The sequence below is a fragment of the Amborella trichopoda genome, chromosome 9 (genome assembly GCF_054954075.1).
Source record: "Amborella trichopoda isolate Santa Cruz 75 chromosome 9, AtrichopodaSantaCruz75HAP2 v2.0, whole genome shotgun sequence".
Taxonomy (NCBI): Eukaryota; Viridiplantae; Streptophyta; class Magnoliopsida; order Amborellales; family Amborellaceae; genus Amborella; species Amborella trichopoda.
The window spans coordinates 56794321-56814058 of NC_142344.1; the positions used below are offsets into that span (position 1 = coordinate 56794321).

The 19738-nt window shown below is 35.2% G+C and overlaps 1 protein-coding gene across 13 annotated transcripts in view; it reads right to left on the minus strand.

Annotated features, from left to right (window-relative positions):
• The window catches only part of LOC18447710 (copper ion binding / methyltransferase), a 28231-nt gene extending 11070 nt beyond the window's left edge, over nt 1-17161 (minus strand). For 5 of the 13 annotated variants that reach the window (XR_016041641.1, XR_016041642.1, XR_002283311.2 and 2 more), the window contains exons 1-10: nt 16679-17161; nt 16216-16481; nt 11450-11523; nt 10187-10281; nt 8726-8823; nt 7833-7916; nt 7488-7568; nt 7128-7214; nt 6905-7000; nt 6513-6592 (exon numbers count right to left, since the gene is read on the minus strand). Coding sequence is in view for 3 of the 13 variants with exons in the window: in XM_011630044.3 (XP_011628346.2) it covers nt 6513-6592; nt 6905-7000; nt 7128-7214; nt 7488-7568; nt 7833-7916; nt 8726-8823; nt 10187-10281; nt 11450-11523; nt 16216-16481; nt 16679-16811 (1094 nt within the window). In the remaining 10 variants the exon portion in view is untranslated. The remainder of the gene's footprint in view (nt 1-6512; nt 6593-6904; nt 7001-7127; nt 7215-7487; nt 7569-7832; nt 7917-8725; nt 8824-10186; nt 10282-11449; nt 11524-16215; nt 16482-16678) is intronic. The other 8 variants (XR_016041648.1, XR_016041646.1, XR_016041647.1 and 5 more) reach the window with 3 other exon arrangements.
• Nucleotides 17162-19738: the final 2577 nt, after the last annotated feature.

A 19738-nucleotide genomic window follows, 5' to 3' on the forward strand; every position in this document is an offset into this window, starting at 1 on the left:
TTCTGCCCCATAAAGCAAAGTTGATCTCACAATTGTCCTATATAACTTTCCCTTCAATTTCATTGGTATGCGGCGATCGCATAAACCTTTGTTGCACATCTCCACTTCGCCCACCCAGCTCTCTCCATTTTCTTGGATTATCGACTCAAGATAATGAAAGCACATTCTTTTTTGTATTTCTTGACCGTCAATCTTAGTCTGGCTAATTTTAAAACATTTAGATCATAGAGCATCCCTCCAAAGTTCTAACTTTGTGTTGACGGCGTTTCGGATCTCATTGATCAAAACTATGTCGTTTGCAAACAACATACACCACAGTACCTCATCTTGTAGGTGCCTAGTTAAATCATCTATAACTAAGATAAAGAGGTATGGGCTCCACGTTGACCCCTGATGTAGACCTATTGTGACTTGGAACTCACTCGTCTCCCCACTAGTTGTTTGCATACTAAGTAGCACTCCCTCATACATATCTCTCACCAAGTCAATGTAGGGTCTGGAGACTCATTTCTTTTCCAGCACCCACCAAATTAAATGTCAAGGTACTCTATCATAAGCATTCTCCATATCAATAAAGATCATGTGGACGTCTTTTCCCTTTGCCCTAAACTTATACATCAAGATGCATAGATATGGAGAAAAAAAAGAGATTTCAAGTCCTAAAAAAGGTACATCTTGCAATAAATTATCTGGACCGTCCATTTTTAGGATTTTCGTGCGTTTATATATCTGCTTGATTTGAACCATGTTTGGAGTTTAAAATTCAATAATTAGAGATAAAAATAAATTTTTGCACCATCCTCAGAATTTTTGACACCAAAATTGCATCTCATGACAATGTTCAAGTATGCACCTTAATTTGATTAAATGGAGATTTAAATTCTATAATTAGAGATAAAAAAAAAATTTCGCACCATCCTAAGAATATTCGACACCAAAATTGTATCTCATGACATTATGACAATGTTTGGGTATGCACCTTAATTTGATTGTTTAAGGTTGCAACCTTAAGCAAATCACACCCTAATGTATAAAAATACAAATATCACGAAAAGGATATTTCAAATTCATATTGTTTACACCACATATAATAATGAGATAATAATGCTTATGAGCTATTTTTTATAGATATAACATATGAATGTTGATATTTTCTTTTATAGATATAATATAGCAATGTTATACCCACCACTAGAATCTTGTTTGCTATATACCGTATGGGTAATAACGTGATATATTATATAATAATATATAAATGTCCTATATCTTTATCTTTATTGTGGTATAAAAATATATTATTTAATATATACATAAATATCATATGGAGGAAGAAGGCTACAATATAAGCCAATGGGTATATAGCATTCTTATCTCCATTTGCCAGGGGGAGTGTCACATAGATAAAGTATCATAAAGATGGCCATTCCTACAATTGGTCTATAATAATATAATGAAACAATCTTCAAGTACTTTGTTAGGGCAATTCGTTTGACCCCAATTTTTAAATGCACTCTCTTTTCATTCAAATGAACAATGGCAGAAAAGCAAAATTTGAAAAACACCCTAGAAAGTGTTTGTTTAGCCCCATTAACATAGACCGTCCATTTTGGTGAGTGGCTTAGGTCTAGGCCTTAGAAGGATTTTCTCCCTTTCTAGTTTTTTAGATGGCTTTATTACCATTAGATGAACATCTTTAAAAAAGAAAAAAAATGATTGAGTCATAAGGCTTAGATTTTGAAATTCACAAAATGGATAGTCTAGATTCATTGTTGGAGGGGAACTCATTTTGACCATATCTAGGATGCAAATTGAATTTTATTTTTTTGGGGATTAATTATTGGGATGAAGGGAGGGTGTGTGCAATTTTCGGGGTCACATAAATGCCATAAATATGGTTTTCTAGAAGTGTGATTTCATTATATTACAATGACATGGTGACATGAAATCACTCCCCATATATATACACCTATTGAATAGTTTCAAGAGTAATATAAAGAAGCTGCTACTTCAAAACACCACCTTGGGGGTTTGTATAACCCCAAATTATGCACAAACTCTCTTCACCCAATGACCAATCACAAAAAGAAATGAAAAAAGAATATTTGAATAAAATTATCTTTTCTTTTTGCAATATTAAAGAAATGTCTGCAATATTTTACATTTTACGCTCATGTTTCTTATGTTGCTTTTATACTTTTCCAAAACTTATATTTTTCCAAAATTACCTACAAGTTCAAAACACCAAGTTTTGAACCAACAGTTTTGTAAATACACCATTTCGGAACTTCAAATTTCAGACCAATCTTTCATCAAAGAAATTACAAGCGACCTGGTTCCAAACCGGTCTTTTTGTGGCTTTAAAAAAATGGGTGTGGTTCACTACCAAGGAACACATTGTATTAGTCCCTCAAATAAAAAACCTACTTAAATATAAAATCCAACTTATTTTTTAAACTAATCATCTAGTGATTCTAAAATGAATATCAAAAATTTTAAATTAAAAATCCCAATATATGGGGGAACTCCATCTGATTAAAAAATGTGGTATGAGCAGTATAGTATATGCTACTACACTAATAGATATATATATGTTTTGATTATGAGTATACTAAAAAGGTACCTAATAACCACTAGTATACAATATATTGCTATACTGTACTACAATATTGTGCTATGTACTATATTATAATGTGTTTAAACATACTATCTACTACTACATAATAGACAATAGTGTATGTACTACTACACTATACCACATTGCCAACTAGACTAAAGTAAAGCGGTATAGTTTAAAAATCAAGGAGAGAGATTCTCTTCCCCAGAGCATAGAAGTGAGATTCCTAAGTGGAATAAACCCCTTAAATGGAAGATCCTGATAACTATGATCCATCAAGTTGTTTTTCCTTTATTGGCCACAATTCCAACAGTAAAACATGCCTCTCTTGAACCAAAGTTTGCATTGGTACACCTGAAAGGATTATCATAGATGCCCCTTTTGCCAATACATCAGCCTATCCATTGAATCATTGAGGTACATGATTGATTATTACCTCACAAGACAATGACACGAGATACCAAGTCATTCGAACCTGTGGGACTAATCCTCATCTTTCTGACTTCTTAAGTCCACAAAAGTTGTCAAACAACCAGCTTTGATTCGTAAAATATGAGTACGATACAAACTCACATTTCAATAACCATCTCTAAGCCAAGGAGGATAGCTTCATAATCTACATCATTGTAGGAGCAAATCTTCTTAAGAGAGAAAGAGAATGGGATTTCTCAAGCAGCATCCTTATATAGATAGTAAAGTTGTCAAACCTCCAAACCATGGACATATTGCTAAAGCACGTCTTCGAATCCATCCCTAAGCAACTAAGAGGTTTACAAGCTATTCTTCATAAGCACATGGAAGGCTATATGTCCATGGTTAAATAGTAAAGAATGGTCAATAAAGGTTAAGACCTCCTATTAAGCAGTGCCTACTCCTACAATTCTGGAGTAGTTTTACCAATAACCATTTAGAAGGAGAAATACCAGGAGAGACTTGGAAACTGCAGGGCCTACACATGCTGAACTAATAAACATTTAAGCAAGCGGCAGATGCCTTTAACCATTTGAAAGGAGAAATAGATACATGAAAAAAACATATCAATACAATGTTAAACATAGCTGGGGTTTGTTTCACCCGAAAACTGTCAAATCATCTTTTGTTTAACTAAGATTAAGTCTAGAAAAAATAATTTCGATCTCAAAAAGTGCTCCAAATCAATTCTCATTCCACTAATGACACAGCCGGGTCCATTGTTAGACGATGAGTTTGTCGGTATTTCTACTCAATGAAAATTACCCAAAGTGGAGCATGGAAAAGCTTCCGCAAGTGCGGAGTACAAAACTAGAATACAGTCCCGCCTAGGGGTTTGGACATTCAAAGGGACCCGTATTGGCTTCGCAAATGCAGGGAAATGTTGGCAAACCAAAATGGCAGCTCGCCAAACGCGATGCATAGAGTTGATTGATTAAACAAGCCCCCGGCATTGTACCCACCAGAAACCCGTTGGAATTACTGAACTCAACACAAGCAATGAAAGCAGTCTTAGGTCAAGCTCAAACTTCGGCGATGTCCATAGTATGTAATAAGGGCCTTCTCTGATGAAAGCGAAGGAGGTCGAAAGACGCCACATTGTCCAACCAATGAATGGACGACCTTAAAAGGGGCTTTGTCTAATACTAGTCAAACGTGCCTCAAATGGTGACCTAAGTATCCATACTTTAATCTAGGGTGCCCCGATAGTTCCCTCCAAAATCATGCTATTCCGATAGCAGATGACCGAGATACAAGCTTACAGAGTTGAAGATCACTGAGGAAGCAGAGTCCGGGCCCAAAATGTGGGCAAAATTACAAAGGAACCCCTAGAAATCAATGTCCAATATGAAGATCGGACTTTCCTAAAAAGCTTGTATTCCAAATTTGAGCTCAATTCGATATCAAAAAGTACTATTTGCGAAGTGATCTTTGAGGGCACACCAAAGGACAACCACTTTTTATGCAAAAAGACATTCCTGTAGCTGTGGCTACCAGCAGAAGAGCAAAAATCAGCAATGTGACGAGATGACTTCTCCTCCAAGTTTCGATCATATCTCCCAAATCACATGGCCAAATGAGTCGAGGCATGTTCCTAATTCAGGGATCTATCCAACAAGGTATGTATCAAAGGGGTTCTCTTCATGGATCAATACCAGACTGAATCGAAATGTAAGAGATGGAAAAGGTGTTCATGAATTGTAGTCCCCCTGAGTTAGATCCACTTTTCGATCAATTTCTCCATGCATATGTTAAGCTGAAATTTTGCAGATATGATCCTCACTCAAACCCCTAAACATCAATATAATTTGTTGAGGGGTTTAAAACAAGAGTTGGGGACAGATGGAAGCTTAAAAGTGGCTAAAATAGGAAGACTGTTGAATTTTGTAAAATGACCCAATAAAATGAATATAACTCCTTCAAATCATAGAGTTTGTTTATCCAAATTTGATACAAATATTCATGAAATTATTCTCCACAACTTAACAGAATTGATACAAGGAGCAATCGATTAAAAAACTAAAATGAGCAGAAATAGAAGAACAAGGAAGTTTCATGAAATTTTGCTCCAAATCCACAAAAAAGCTCATAACTCACTCAAATCTTGGAGTTTTTGTCAAATTTGATGAAAATGCTCCTAGAAGAATGCTCTATAAACCTATATGGTCAAAACAACCAAAAAATGGTTTAAAAAAGGGAAAATAAGAAGTGAACTTGATGAAGACATGGAAACCCAAGCTTTCCAAGGGTAGATGATGATATTTTCTCAATTTAGGGCATAACAAACTTGCCCTTTGTGAAAATTACAGCACAAATTTTGATGATTTACCAATTTATCGACCCCAAAATTGATCATTCACCCAAGTTCCAAGAAGGGCCTATAAATACCCCCTTTCTCTTCATGTGAAGGGGTTCGAAGGTTAGAAATTTTGAAAGAAATTGAAAACCTAGTTAGAGAAAGGCCTAAGCTTGAGGCCCGAACACTACCCTAAACCATTCCTAGCGTGAGAAACAAACTCCAAATCCCAAATTATCCCAAACCAAATCCCAAATTCCAAAGAGCTCAAATCAAATCCCAAGCCTCAATTTAGCAAAAAATAAAATTCACAACCAATTAGGAATTAGACGTAGGAACACACTTTCCTAGCGGATCAGGTCTTGCCCTAAAAAACCTATTGACATCCAGCATTGAGGCGCACCACTGCTCTCTCAAAAGATAGCAAGGCAGGGCCACATTCCCTGGGGAAGATTTGGGTCATGAATCCTCCTTCATAAGTGTCAATCAGCCCTTTTGGAGTAAGCAAGGCCCTGTAAACCTATAAATTGGTGGTCTAAGAGAACCCAGCTATATTCCAGACTCGGGAGATTTCTGAACCCCCAAATTTTAAGTACAACCTTACAAAACAAGTTCCTTATTTTTGGTGTTTTCTCTGGTATATGGCCCCGATTGGAGTCCACAAATCAAACCACAAGAACACACACACAAAAAAAAACACATAATAAGGTTTAAGAGCTCATAATTTTTTATTATTTTTTTTTTAATTCACAAGCTGAATAGAAAATGTTTAGAAAAAAATTCAGGTGGTAAAAAATCCCCCTCTATAGGCATTTGATGTTTGGGCCAATAACACATTATATATATAGGCGCACGTGCGTCCTGTATATATAGACGCATGCACGGCCGCACGTGCCCCCTCACACACACACACACAAAGCCTTGCTGCGAAGACTCCCTTTCCCATGGACAACTATGGTCATTACCATATCACATCTTAAGCAGATTTTGCAGCAGCAGCTCCAAAGAAATGAAAGAAGCTTAAAAATCTATTATACATAAGGACTAGCAAGGCTGCAAGGGAAGGTCGTCATTGTGCTTCGCATTCCTCAAATATACAGAAAGTTCATGTTCAGAGAGAAATGAGGTTACCCTGGGCGTTCCCCTCGTCTTAAAGCCACATAACAGAACTTCTCATCTTCAAAACCACGCAGTGGTTGGTCTCTTGATCTCTGCATTATAAATTATTAACAGCAGAAAAGGTGATGAAATTCTTGTATTATTCTCACAATCCTCAATAAGCTATACTCTCATCTCTGAAACCCAAATGGCAATGTAGGCAAAAGACAGCAAGATGCAGGAAATAAAAGAACTAAACATACATATCCAAATCTAATTAATAAGCTAGTCAATCCCCTCTGTTTAAATCAAAACTTAAAATGACATTCAAATTCTTTTTGGAGGTTTCTTTCATTTCTTGTAGTTACAAATTTGTTGTTGTTGTTGTTGTTGTTGTATAGTTAGGGTGTAAAGGAAATTGATACCTTGTATGCACGTTGAGATGATGTCCTCTCCAGCCTTTGAACAAAATGACAATATTTCTCAGAGTTTTCCAGTGGACAAGGTCCATCATGAGCACACTACAAGAAATAGTCGCGAATCCATAATAGCGTATTCAACAGTAAAAGTTATAGCCAGAGAGGATGACAAGAACAATGCAAAATAATAATAATAACAACAACAATAACAATAATGTTAATAACTCACAGGAGCAACCACAAATGCACCATATTTTGAGCGTATCATCAGGTCCTTTGAAGCTGCATTTGGCATATTCTCAACCTTCCGGAGTTTCTGTAAAGACAAAAGTATGTTGTTTTAGCTTATTTGGAATCAATTATTTTTCTTGGATTATCTACCTTCTAACATTCATTCAGTTAATAATAACAAATACTGTTTCTTTCATTAGAAAATTGAACTCAAGATTGGGAAAAGTCAGAACAACCACGAATTGAATATGGCTATCAAAAAAAGGTCGGTGCCTTCTACAAAGAAATGATGAGACCTTCCCTAATGAAACTAGCTTTCTTAATGAACAGAACTCAGCAGACGGGCTCATAAACTTACCCTCTTTGCCATCCATAGAATATGAGATCTCATCTGCCGAATGATGCTTGAACCCTGGGGTGTTCCTGGCTCAATTAGAACCTACCATACACAAATTCCACTACTCAGCTAAAAATTCAAAGTTATAGCTTCAACAAACATGAGGCATGTGATAATCAAATGCAAGCAGCAAATGCAAATGCACAGCTAGAGGAAATGAAAAAGAAATGCTTGCAAATAGAAGTATTATCTTTATTTTTGAATCGTATCAGCACCGTCATCATTCAATTATAGGAAATAATACTGCCGGGTTCAAGTGTGATGGAAAAAAAAATCAATACAAACAAAACAGGTCAATCAATGTACCAAAACATCACGGGTGAGATCCCAAAGCTGGCGTGCAACTGTGATACGGTCTTTCACTGATGGTATCTCTCCAAGCACATACGACTGCATCACCAAACAGAATCCATTTTCATCATATTTTTCTTCTTTTCCACTATTAACACGAAGAAAACTCAAACTTCTAAATCACTATTGAATCAGGTGCATTATAACCTCATAAAACTATTATTGCAATAAAATTGGACTTCTATTTTCCTTCTCTTTGTATATCCATTAAAGATCTATGACAATCTTTAAGCAAAATACACTTAGGCATACAACATTGAACACATGAGCACACTGAAAGGTACGTGACAATATTTCTTGTTCATAAATATCAGAATCCTAGGTAGCTATGGAATGGTTGGAGCTATGGTATTTAAGCTGCCATAGAGCAATCAGCAATGTTTCCCTTTGATGTCATTTTTCACAATTATATGAACATAACAGCAACAATCAAATAAAAAAATCTAGACCAGAAGGATATATTCTTTCACCACAATTTATATGTATGGTTGACCTTTGTTGTTGAGATCTTTAAAAAAAAAAAGTCCATTTTTATATTTGGTTTTCAGCAGAAAAAGTCAGTAACAACTATGTGGTTTTCAGCAGAAAATGTCAGTAACAACTTCATTCTCCACCAACCATCAGGACCCTAATCAATTGAAACAGGAAAAAAGGAATATGATATGTACAAAAATAAAATATATAGCGTGTAACATGGCAAAATAAAAAGAATTGTAAGAACAATATGATCAAAGCCCCAAAACATCAAATAAAAGAATATGAAGGACACCTATTAGAATTATTGTCATGCATATATGACAAGTGACAAGAGCCACAAGAATCATGAAGCAAAAAAGCAGATAACTCACAGCAATAACAAGGTCATGCTCTTGGTCAGACTTTCGAACTCCTTGTCGCAATGTTTGAATGCTATCATATCCCTGAATCCGAGGCAAGCCTTTCACATCTTCAAGACCCAACATAGAAGTTTCACAAGTTCCCAAATAGTTAATGGTACATCCATCATAATATAAAATGAATATATAATGCACAAACAAACTTGACCAATACATAAAACTTGCATGAAATTATAAAATTGCAACTGCAAAATAATGCTTTTACCTGAAGTATTAAGTCAGAATTCTTCAGATACTATAAACATTTTTAAAAAATATTAGAATGCTAGGAAAGACCCTAAAAAGCCTAACAGAAGCATGCCTAAAGCAAAACATAGTTCAACTCAAATGGTCGAATGCATGCAATGAATGGTCATATAGTTTATTGTCCGTACAATTTCCTAGGATCCCAATCTGTGGCGATTATCATTATAGCAATGGGATAAGTAACTTATTGGAGGGTACTGTCATTCAAACAAAAGTTTAAAATGTAAAAATATATCATCATTCAGGTTTTCATAATAAAATAATTTATATTTTCTTGAACAACCACAAATTCAAAATAGAATATATCTTAATGAAACTTAAGGATCAAAAACTAAATAGACAGACTCACTTTATAGAAATTGAAAACAAAGTGCCAAATTCGGGGTAACATTGATGGTATGTGTGCACACTGAGGGAAAAGACCTGCAAATTTTAATTGAGCTTCCTATGATTGTAAAATGAACTATCATCTATCAAATAAATAAAAAACGAACCCATCCACATGAGTAGAACCAACTGTTTTATAACTGAACACTAAACATTACTAGAAAAAAAATTCAAATTTTTTGTGATAACTGATAAGCAAAGATGAGCTCGTCACATAGCCATAAAAAAAACTGTTGAATGCAAAAGAAGAACCTCAAGGAAAGCAATCCACCACGATATGCAAAATCCATTAAGATTCTGGAACACAAAGCCCACCTAATAATTTTCCAAAGAAGACACTTTGGAGATCAACTCCCATGTACGAAAGTCTAGGACACTCTAATCTATATAGATTCCCACAAATTCTGAATCAAAAACCCATTTAAGTGGTACAGCAGCACTTCAAACCCCAATTACGTGTTTTTTTTTTCTTTTTGCTCTAGTGTCCGAACTTTAACTAAGTTTTACCTTGTCAGTTATCACTTTCTCGAAAACTGTATAGTTCTAACCTGAATGCTTACAGTAAGCCACCATGCCACCCTTCCGCAGAAGAATGAAAAGGAATTTAATGATTGTGATCATCATTAAGAATATATCACAAAGAACTATCTCAATACTAAGACATTTTACAATAGTTATCGCCACTACCACCAGAAATCTTTTTTTTTTTTTCAATTGATCGCAAACCAATACAATCCCATCATGGATTCTAAATGAGAAGAATCATGTGAACTTGTATACCTTGTAAAAGGCTTCCGCTGGCACGCAACATCGCAGGGGATGGCTCCACCAAATTAACTCTTTCCAAAGAATGAGGCCAATTTTCTCGCAGAGCCCTACAAGACTTCGATTAGATTGGCATAAAGGAAATATAGGCTTTGGAAATTCAAGGTAGAATAAAAAAGGTGTCAGAAACCCACATTGCTTCACATTTGGAGATATATTATGTGATGGACAAGGCAACTATCGTTAAAAAAAATAAAATAAATAAAAAAAAAGCGCACTTTAGGAGACAATTTAAATACAGCAGACAATAATGAGTTTTCAGTGTCGTGTTCAAAAGTTATGATTGCATTAAGAATCTATGGTAATTGACTATATTGTTAAAAGCTAAAAGGTAACATGGACCCAAAAAGGTAAAAAACGAGAGTACAAAGCATGATAACGAGATAGAACTCTTGAAGGTATAAAACCAAAAAGAAAATTACATTTTTCCATGCATTTGTGACAACATAAGTGAAGAAAGCCACTCCAAAAATTTAAAACTAAGCCACTTATTACTTTTCTCATTTATTTCAGATCATAAGCAACACCTGAGTAGGATACTTTTTTTGGGAGGGGATGGTGGGGTGGGGACGAAAAGCTATAAACCAAATGATCACTTTCACTTGGAACAGATGTTTATAAACTATGTTAAAATCAGTCTCCGAACCATTATTTATCTGCATCAACAAAGATTGGCTATTCTTCCATTCTAAAAGAGAAACCATTCTCATATGCCACTAATCACAAACATAAATATAACAGCCACAAGTGAAGGCCCATCAATATTGACAATTCCAACACAAAATGACATAAACAGAACTCATAATTTATTGGGTCAGTCTTCGATCTGGCTCTTGAACAAAATAAACTATTTTGGCAAGCTTGCAATTCAAGGCATCCCATTGGTATAGCATTCAACATGTGAACAGTCCCAAACAGAAAGTCGTGACAAACAGTTCCCAAAAATACATAAATAGACTGCTTAATATTCTCAAGAGCTAAATAAAGGCTAAGGGAAAACTAATCAACCTGATATGCATCTCAGGGAATCAATATACAAGTAATGCATTGCCCAATGGATATAAACAGTACCTCCTTTGTATATATAGGGTATCAAATCGGTGAAACAATTCCATCAAATGATGGCACTACTACAAGCATTACCAACATTAGATTAATTTATTATTCCCAAATGAAAAGAAGAAGAAGATGCCAGAATACAAAGGTTCAGCTAGTTACCATAGAGCCGAACCTGGGCCAGAGCCAAAATCCAATACCCTAGAAGGAGAAAAATCTGGCAATCGGCGGCGCACCTGCAAGAAAAGAAAATGGTAAGCTATATGAAGTTACAACACTTAAATGTAAAGCATGTTTAAACCGATGGATTTACCGCAAATCACTAGAAGCTATCACAAGCACACTTCCAACAAATTCCAACCAAACCTTAAATTTGTCAGAGACCAAGACTCGTCCATTATTACTTATTATGACGAGCACCCGGACAATAACATATTCAACACTAAAAACCAACTTGCAAATGCCAAGAAATAGATTTCAAGAAACCCAAGATATCCAAGAACACACAATTTTTTTTGAAGAGAGTAAACTAGAAGAACAACACACCAATTTGGGAAAAATAAATAGGAACCAAGAGAAGCAAGAACCAAAAACTCATATTACAACAACACACTAAAAACCACAAAAACACAAAAAGTATATGATATCCACCCTAATGGACTACATCCATAGGCAGGGCAAAGATTGATTTCATTATCTTGAAACAATTACAGTATTTGGAATGTACAATCTCGTGTTACATGTAAGTAAGCAACCATTAGTTCACATCACTACCGTTAACCATCAAAGAATGCCAAGTCACCAATGCTAGCAAAATTCCCACTCTTAATTTCAATGATTCACACCATTCTCGCTACAAAAAAAATGGCACTGATTGTCAAGGTTTCCTATAAAGGAGTATAACCCCTAATTTCATCTCTCGCACAAATCTCTACACAAGCCTCCTTCCTCAAAGAAACAACTTTCATTTCAAGAAAAATCAATTTATGAGGGATTTGGTTTGAAACAAGCTTTCAACCTTAGACTACACCATTTTCTCTCCTACTAGATTTAATCATACTTCATCTTTTGCAAGTAACTTCATATATTATTCTTCCAACCATGATCCTTCATGCTTACTAGTTTCTTAGCATTCCCTACAACTGCTTTACATTATCCTCATTGTACCAAAAAAGTATGAACGTTCAAATTGGCACCTCAAATTTACAACTCGTCATTTTCACCAGAACTATTACACAAATTTCTTTGAGCTTTAGATGTAATGGGTCTTAAAAAAAATTTATTTTACTACTTTTTAGATTTTAGGCTTGGAATTATTTTGGGTTTGTAGTTTTATTTAAGGGCATTTATGTCTTTTTACTTGTAGAGAACTAAGGGTTAAAACTGGACATTTAAAAGATGTAGGGTTAGGATTTGATATTGATTAAGTTTTCTTATGGAGAAAATTAAGTTCTAGGGTTGTTTTCTTCTATAAATATGTAACTATTGGACAAGAAAAAGAAGGGAGAAGAGAGGAAGAACGGATTTTGGGTCTCGTGAAAATATCTTTGGGGTGGACTTCCTTGCAAACCTTGAGAGATGGTATATTCTTGATGCAGGGAGAAAAATAATAAACCAAAAAAAACAAAGTAAAATTAAAGGGGTTGAGAGATTATACCTTCTCTCTGGGTCTGCAAGGGAGCCCACCCCAAGATTTTTCACAAGACCAAACTCTTTACTCAATCACCAATAATCTCTATTTACAAAAACATGGACATCTTCCGTTTAAATGCACCTAGAAGAAAAATAAATAAATAAACAAAAATAACTTTATCTCTCTCTTATCTCTTAAAACCAAGTCTAATATCCTAACCAACCGAACCATGTTAATCCCTATTCATATCCATCTTTTTAAGAGAAAACTGAGCTTCTAATTCTACCCCTTAAATCTCTACAACTAAAAAAGACAAAAATAACCCTAAAGAAAACTAAAAATCCAAATAACACATTTTTTAAGTTCTAGAAAAATATAAACTTTAAAAAAAAATCACTTTTTTATCTGTATCGTTCTCTCGGGGTTAGGAGAAGCTCGACCTCATGCTCACAGCCCTCAGAGGCCAATCGAATAATTGGTGAAGTACTCCCACCATTCTTTTCCGTACTTTGTGTTCAATAAACCAATTGATCCAACACAATTTGTGGTGGAACTCTGAGTTACCGAACTCTGGAATACCAAACTGAACCTTGATTTCTCATTCAGGCTCACAGGGCAATATTTCTTCTTTTCTTTTTTTTGACAAGGTTACATAGGAATAGAACTTGAGACGTTGGGCTATGAACACCTAGCCTCTATTGTCTTAACCCAAGCCCAGTTCCTGTCACAGGGCAATATTTCATAAGCTACAACATACATATCTTTTCTTTTCACAATTGATTTTAGAAATTCTTTCAAATTTGGGCTATTGACATCGTCTTTTGCATCAAGATCAACCTCTTGTTGCAATTTACTAAACAAATCTTATAGACTTTGTTGTATTACTTTGCCGATACGTTCTATCAAGTCTTCTTTGAGTCTTAATTTTTTTATTTAATCGCTCAAATATTTGATCTATGCCCTCCATAACTAGATCAACAATTGTTAGTGATCAGCGGGCATCTCAAGGCTCTGATACCAACTGATCCAGGGAAAGAAAATAATAAACTAGAAAAGTAAAATAAAATTAAAAAGGATTTTGAGAGATTATAGCTCTCTCTAGGTCTGCAAGGGAGTCTAACCCAAAATCTTTTCACAAGATCAAAGTATTTACTCAATCATCATTAATCTCTTCATTTACAAAAAAGAGTCATCTTCCCCTTAAATACACTTGTAAGAATAAATAAATAAAAACCCACAAACAAAAATAAATCTATATCTCTTAAAACCAAGTCTAACATATCCAAACCAACCCAAACATGCTAATCCCTATCCATATCCATCTTTTTATAAAAAAAAAATTAAACTTCTAATTCTACCCCTTAAATCTCTACAACTAAAAAAGACAATAATAACGCTAGAGAAAACTAAAAATCCAAATAAAGTCGTAGAAAAATCAAAAATTAAAAAATCAATATCTTATTTGCATCAATTCTCTCACCATTTATTTCTATCGTCTATTTTTCTAGTTTTTTTTTTCCCTCCCTCCTCGCATCAATTAGACATCTATTTTCTTTCTCCTTCCTTCCTACAACAGCTTTGATACCACATTCTGTAAATCAAGACTTACTTTTCATATCCCTTTTGGGGTTGTGACATCAAAATCACATTCCAATGAATATTGATCGGGTTTCCTCTCTTAGTTTGGGGGCAATTCATTTATTGAAAGAATCACTCCAAGAGGGCCACAACAGTCACTTGAAAGAAAGAAATGGATAAATAAGCTCTGTTTTTTTTTTTTTTTTGGGGAGAAAAGACTCAATGAATAAGGATTTGGTACAGATTTAGGTGAAATTGGAAATAGGTGGCTTTGCTTCTTTCTGAGAAAGCCTAACAACAAAGGTTGTAAATAACTTTGGGCAGGCCAAGGTGGCCACAGGGCTTCTAGGAGCCAAGGCAGCCAGCTAGGTTTTGAGACACCCCAAACACATATATGCATATATGTACGCTCCAAACACATGCATGCATACATATTGGCCCAAATGTCCCGAATATTGAATATACCACTGATGTTGCATTGACAAAATGGCTACAACAAGTGGGGCTCCAAGCCAACTCCATGCAACACACCTTGATTGAGAAGTTGCACCACCACGTATCCAAATCAGCCCGAAGCTCCAAGACCTTCATAGTCACGTTTGTGAACACATGTAAGATACTCCCTTTCAACATTACCCCAAGAAAGGGAGGAGATATTGGCTCCAAAAGAGGGTTCATCCAACGCAATGCAGGTCGGCCTGCCCCTACGGATGTCGAACATGTCAATGGACAGCTGGGTCCTATAGCCATGTCAGAGAATTTGAAAGTCATATTATGCTAGAGATGCCTATCATTTTCATGAGGCAAATATCGCATGACATGCCTGAGCTTGTATCAACCACCAACTTCCTATATGGGGTTTAGTGCACTACCTGTTCCCCCTCATCCTCCAACTCAGCAACAAAGGTGAGATTTTATGATGGTTGTTAATGGCGGTGGAGAGGTGAATAAATAGTTATCAATCTATAATGTAACACTGCATTTCTTGAATCTAATAGGCTCGTTCAAGATAATGAGATCATGTCCTTGTTGCTTACCCATGGATATAGCACAATTAAGGGGAACCACTTGTGCTTTATACATTTACTTTTTGTTTGTACAGTGTTCATATAATTAGAGTTTGCAGTTTTTATCTCTCTTGGTTTCTATTTATTTTTAAAATTGAAGTTTTAATTATTTCCAAGTTGGTTATGGATGTCAGCTTGGTTGAAGTAGGGGCTCCCCACAACAAGTGGTGGTGTTAGACCAAATCAAACTGTTACCAAAACCTGTTTCGAGGTACATCCACTTTGAAATGACCTCATCAACCAAAACTCCATTGCTAAAAACCATTAATAACTATCTAGCATTCCTTTGTACGACATTTCCAAGTATAGGATATGATTCTCCTCATATGTTATTCAAACGTGCATTGAACTGCTAACTTTTAGTAGATTAAATGTATGTAATGTTTTTCTAATAACAGGTAATAATTACTGTAAAAAATGAAAGTAAAGGTTTCCATTTTATGATTTTATAACCTTATATCGTCCTGATGTGAAATTCAACCAAAAACATATTGCCCCTATAAATTTCTCAATTCAAATTCACATTCAGTAGCAAAAAAATCAAGAACCAATATCAAATTCACATCAGAAAGTGAAAAATCATTGACAAGTGAAACGAAAAATTGAGTTAAATAATTTCTTAAGATATCAAGAACTGAATAAAAGAACACCTCTTTAAGGACTCTGTAACAGGCAGAATACACAGCAGGCATTCGAGCAGCCACATAAGCCACCGTTTCATCATCCATGTATTTGAGACCAATATCACCATAGGAGCTCTTGATTTTCCATCTCTTTGAAGTCTCCATTGAACCCAGTGGATTATTGACTAATTCTCTAGAGACAGAGTCACCCATCAAAAGATTAGCTCCCTTAATCTCATTGAAAGACTGAGATAAACGGAGGACCTTCCTCTTCATGTTCTCCTTCTCCTGTTCTGGCACCCGTGGATTCAAATTTCAGATGTGACATTTGTGCAGGAATTTTAGAGAGAGTGCAGAGGCGAGGTGAATTAGAGAAAGACCGCGCAAAGTAGGGGCGAATAAGGGGATGTTAGAGAGAGAAAGTACAAATGACCACGAATTTGAGAATTTTAATTAGTGAAAGTACAAAATTGAGGGGGTTTTATCTTGCCTTGAATGAATTTTTTTATGGCTCTGCGAAGTCGGTGAGGGACAAGGACGATTTTCTGAGACTGCTTCGCTGCTGATTTCAGGGTCTCTGCTGTGAAAAGCTTTGGCACCGTTTCTGGTAAAACGGACGCCATTTTTGCCTCTCTCTCTCTCTGCAAGAGTGCGCAGCTCTGTCACGGGAGAGGGGTGAAGAGTGAGAAGCTCTGTCACTGGAGAGGGGTTTATGCTCTTTCTCACCCTCTCTCTGTCTAAGCGAAGTGAAGCTCCTTCTCTCTCTCTCTAAACGATGTGAAGCTCTCTCTCTCTCTAAACGATGTGAAGCTCTCTCTTACTCTCTGAGAACTGTGGATCTCAATGTAAAGCAGCCTTTCTCGAGATTAGGGTTCATGAGACGGGGGTAGACCATGGACGGACGTTCTTTAGCGTGCTCCCGCGGGAGTACCTCATACAGCGACAATTATCTCCTGTAATTTGAATTTATCATGATTTTCTCAGGAGACGATAATTTGAATTTATATCCCAATAATAACCTTAGATGATAATAACAGAGTATTTTGAAGACTGAATTTTGATTAAGTTTTAAAATTAATCGTTGTTAGCTAAAAAATACATTGTAAATCTATCATCGAAGTTTTAATTTTTGAAAGAGGTTTAGAACTTACTTTCATCTTAGTACCCTATATAAGCTCAGATTTTATAGACTTGACTAAATAAAAGGCTTTTATAGGGAATTTATAGTTGTTCCATGACAAAAAATATAGTATAAGTTTTACATTTTAACTTTTTCCAATAAGTTTTTTATAAATACTCGACAAAAAAACCCACCTAGGAAACCCGGGTCGGTCAGGGGAACCGGACATCTGGGAAACCTGCCCAAATCAGAGAATGCCAATTTGGATAGGCGATCCAACCGATTCTCACACTATGACAATCGGTCCACAAAAAAAAAAAAAAAAAATTGCCTTATCTAATATTTTATTAGGTCTTATCTAAAATTTTCTTAAATACCCTATAAATTTTCAATTTGGAAATCAGCAACCATACACATATCAATGGGGTGAATAATCCACCTTGTTGATCCATGTTTCCAAACATTGCTTGGGGATAACAGCAGAGGTCAACCATGTTAGTTTCCTTAACATCAAAGGAAAACAACCACATCAGAGGTTTTTTCTGCAAATATATTTGTTGAGGATCGAATACTAAACTGGTATTAGTATTCCAATAATCATACCCAACATTGTTCATCCAAACCCGGGATTGAAAAGTCGAAGACTTGACTCAAGACTCACCCAAGGCAGCTTTGCTCTGCACACTGGCGAGTCCTGGGGCAAAGTCTCAAAACCCATCCTAAGTCTCTGGTTTGAAAACTTACTGAATTCTTTATTTACAAACCACTTTCCCAACTTGACACTCTCACAAGTTGATCTGGGCCAGTCAAGTTCTGGACCTGGTGAGTCCTAGCCTAGGCATGAGTTTTGAAAATTAATTTCATTACTGACAATAAAATGAAAAAAAAATATTTATAATGCAACCATAAAAGTATGCAAAAACTCATCAATTGGATGCTGAGCCGGAGTACCCTAAACATATATAAAGGGTATTACCTTAGTGCACACTCACACAAGTTATTGAAATATTTTTCACCCTTTGTGATCATTTAATATGCACCACTTCAAAAACATGTGCAACTTTTTATATGAAGTATACCTACTCCCACCTCTATACAACTGAAACATGTGAAGTACAAGCGTACTATTCATATGTATAAACAATGCGTACTATTTGTGTTTATTAAAAAAGGTTTGTATTTTATGGAAAATTTTATATATAGTTGTTCCCTTATACTATTTATATAAGGCGCATTTCAAAAATCCTACAAGAGAGCGTTCTGACATTGGAGAAGCCTTCAAATGATCATCTCGACCTTGAGATGTATAGACATGACAAAAAAAAGAGAATTCCAAGTTCAAAAGGTACTGCATCTTGCAACAAGTAACCTGAATCGTTTATTTTCAAGATTTTCAAATGTTTATTGATATGCTTGATCTGTACCATTTTAAAATTTTGAAATTTTATAACTATGAATGAAAATAAGTTTTGAGCCGTCATATGGTTTCCAACACCAAAATGATATCTCTAAAAAAAATTTAGAAGTGCACCTTACTGTTACAGTAAAAGGAGGCAACCTTCTACAAATCTCACCCTTTTATAGCTGTCTTCAAAGGATACCAACTACGGCTCTAGCTATCATTAAAGGATACAATAGCTATAATTAACACTAACTACAATTATAGGATGCAAAGCCTGCATAGTTTGCTATAATGATCCATACAAATAGTACATTTGTACTTCTGAAGCCTCAACCATGGGAATCCTAATCATGGCTGCATAAAAAAATGTTAACCAATTTATTGTTTGGTATTATCTTTGTAAGGTTTGGCAACCATTTGCGTGTTCAATTTCAAAATAATAATAATAATAATAATAAAGTATTGAAAATTCCCATAATTTTCAATGACTCGATGGGGTCATATGGAAATTGGGATTGTCTATAAAAATACCATTTACCTTTTATACATGAAGGTCATAATCATTCCCACTCATTAGATGTTAATTGGATGGCTTGGAGTGAGTCGCGAAGTCCGAGAAATTTTTTTTGGAATTTTGTGTCTATTCAATAACACTATTACAACCACTCACTTTGAAATTTAAGGGACAATAATGATTGTGATCTCCATATACAAAAAAAAAATGATCTTTTTGTAGACAATCCCATGAAAATGTTATGTCGATTTGTTATAGTAAATATTCAAATCCTGTGTGGCCCTCTTAATAGAAGGGCTTTGAATTTTTTGGGACATCTTAAGTAGAAAAGTGCATGATAAGAATATGTTTTTTTAGTACAAGGAGGTGATAATCACCTACATGCTAGATGTGAAAAGTACGCAACTACAATTTACAATTTTTTTTTTAAATAAAACCTTAATCTTACCCTTTTGTACCATATGTAAAAGGTCATATAGTACGCAATACCATTTTAAAAAGTTGGATTCATTTA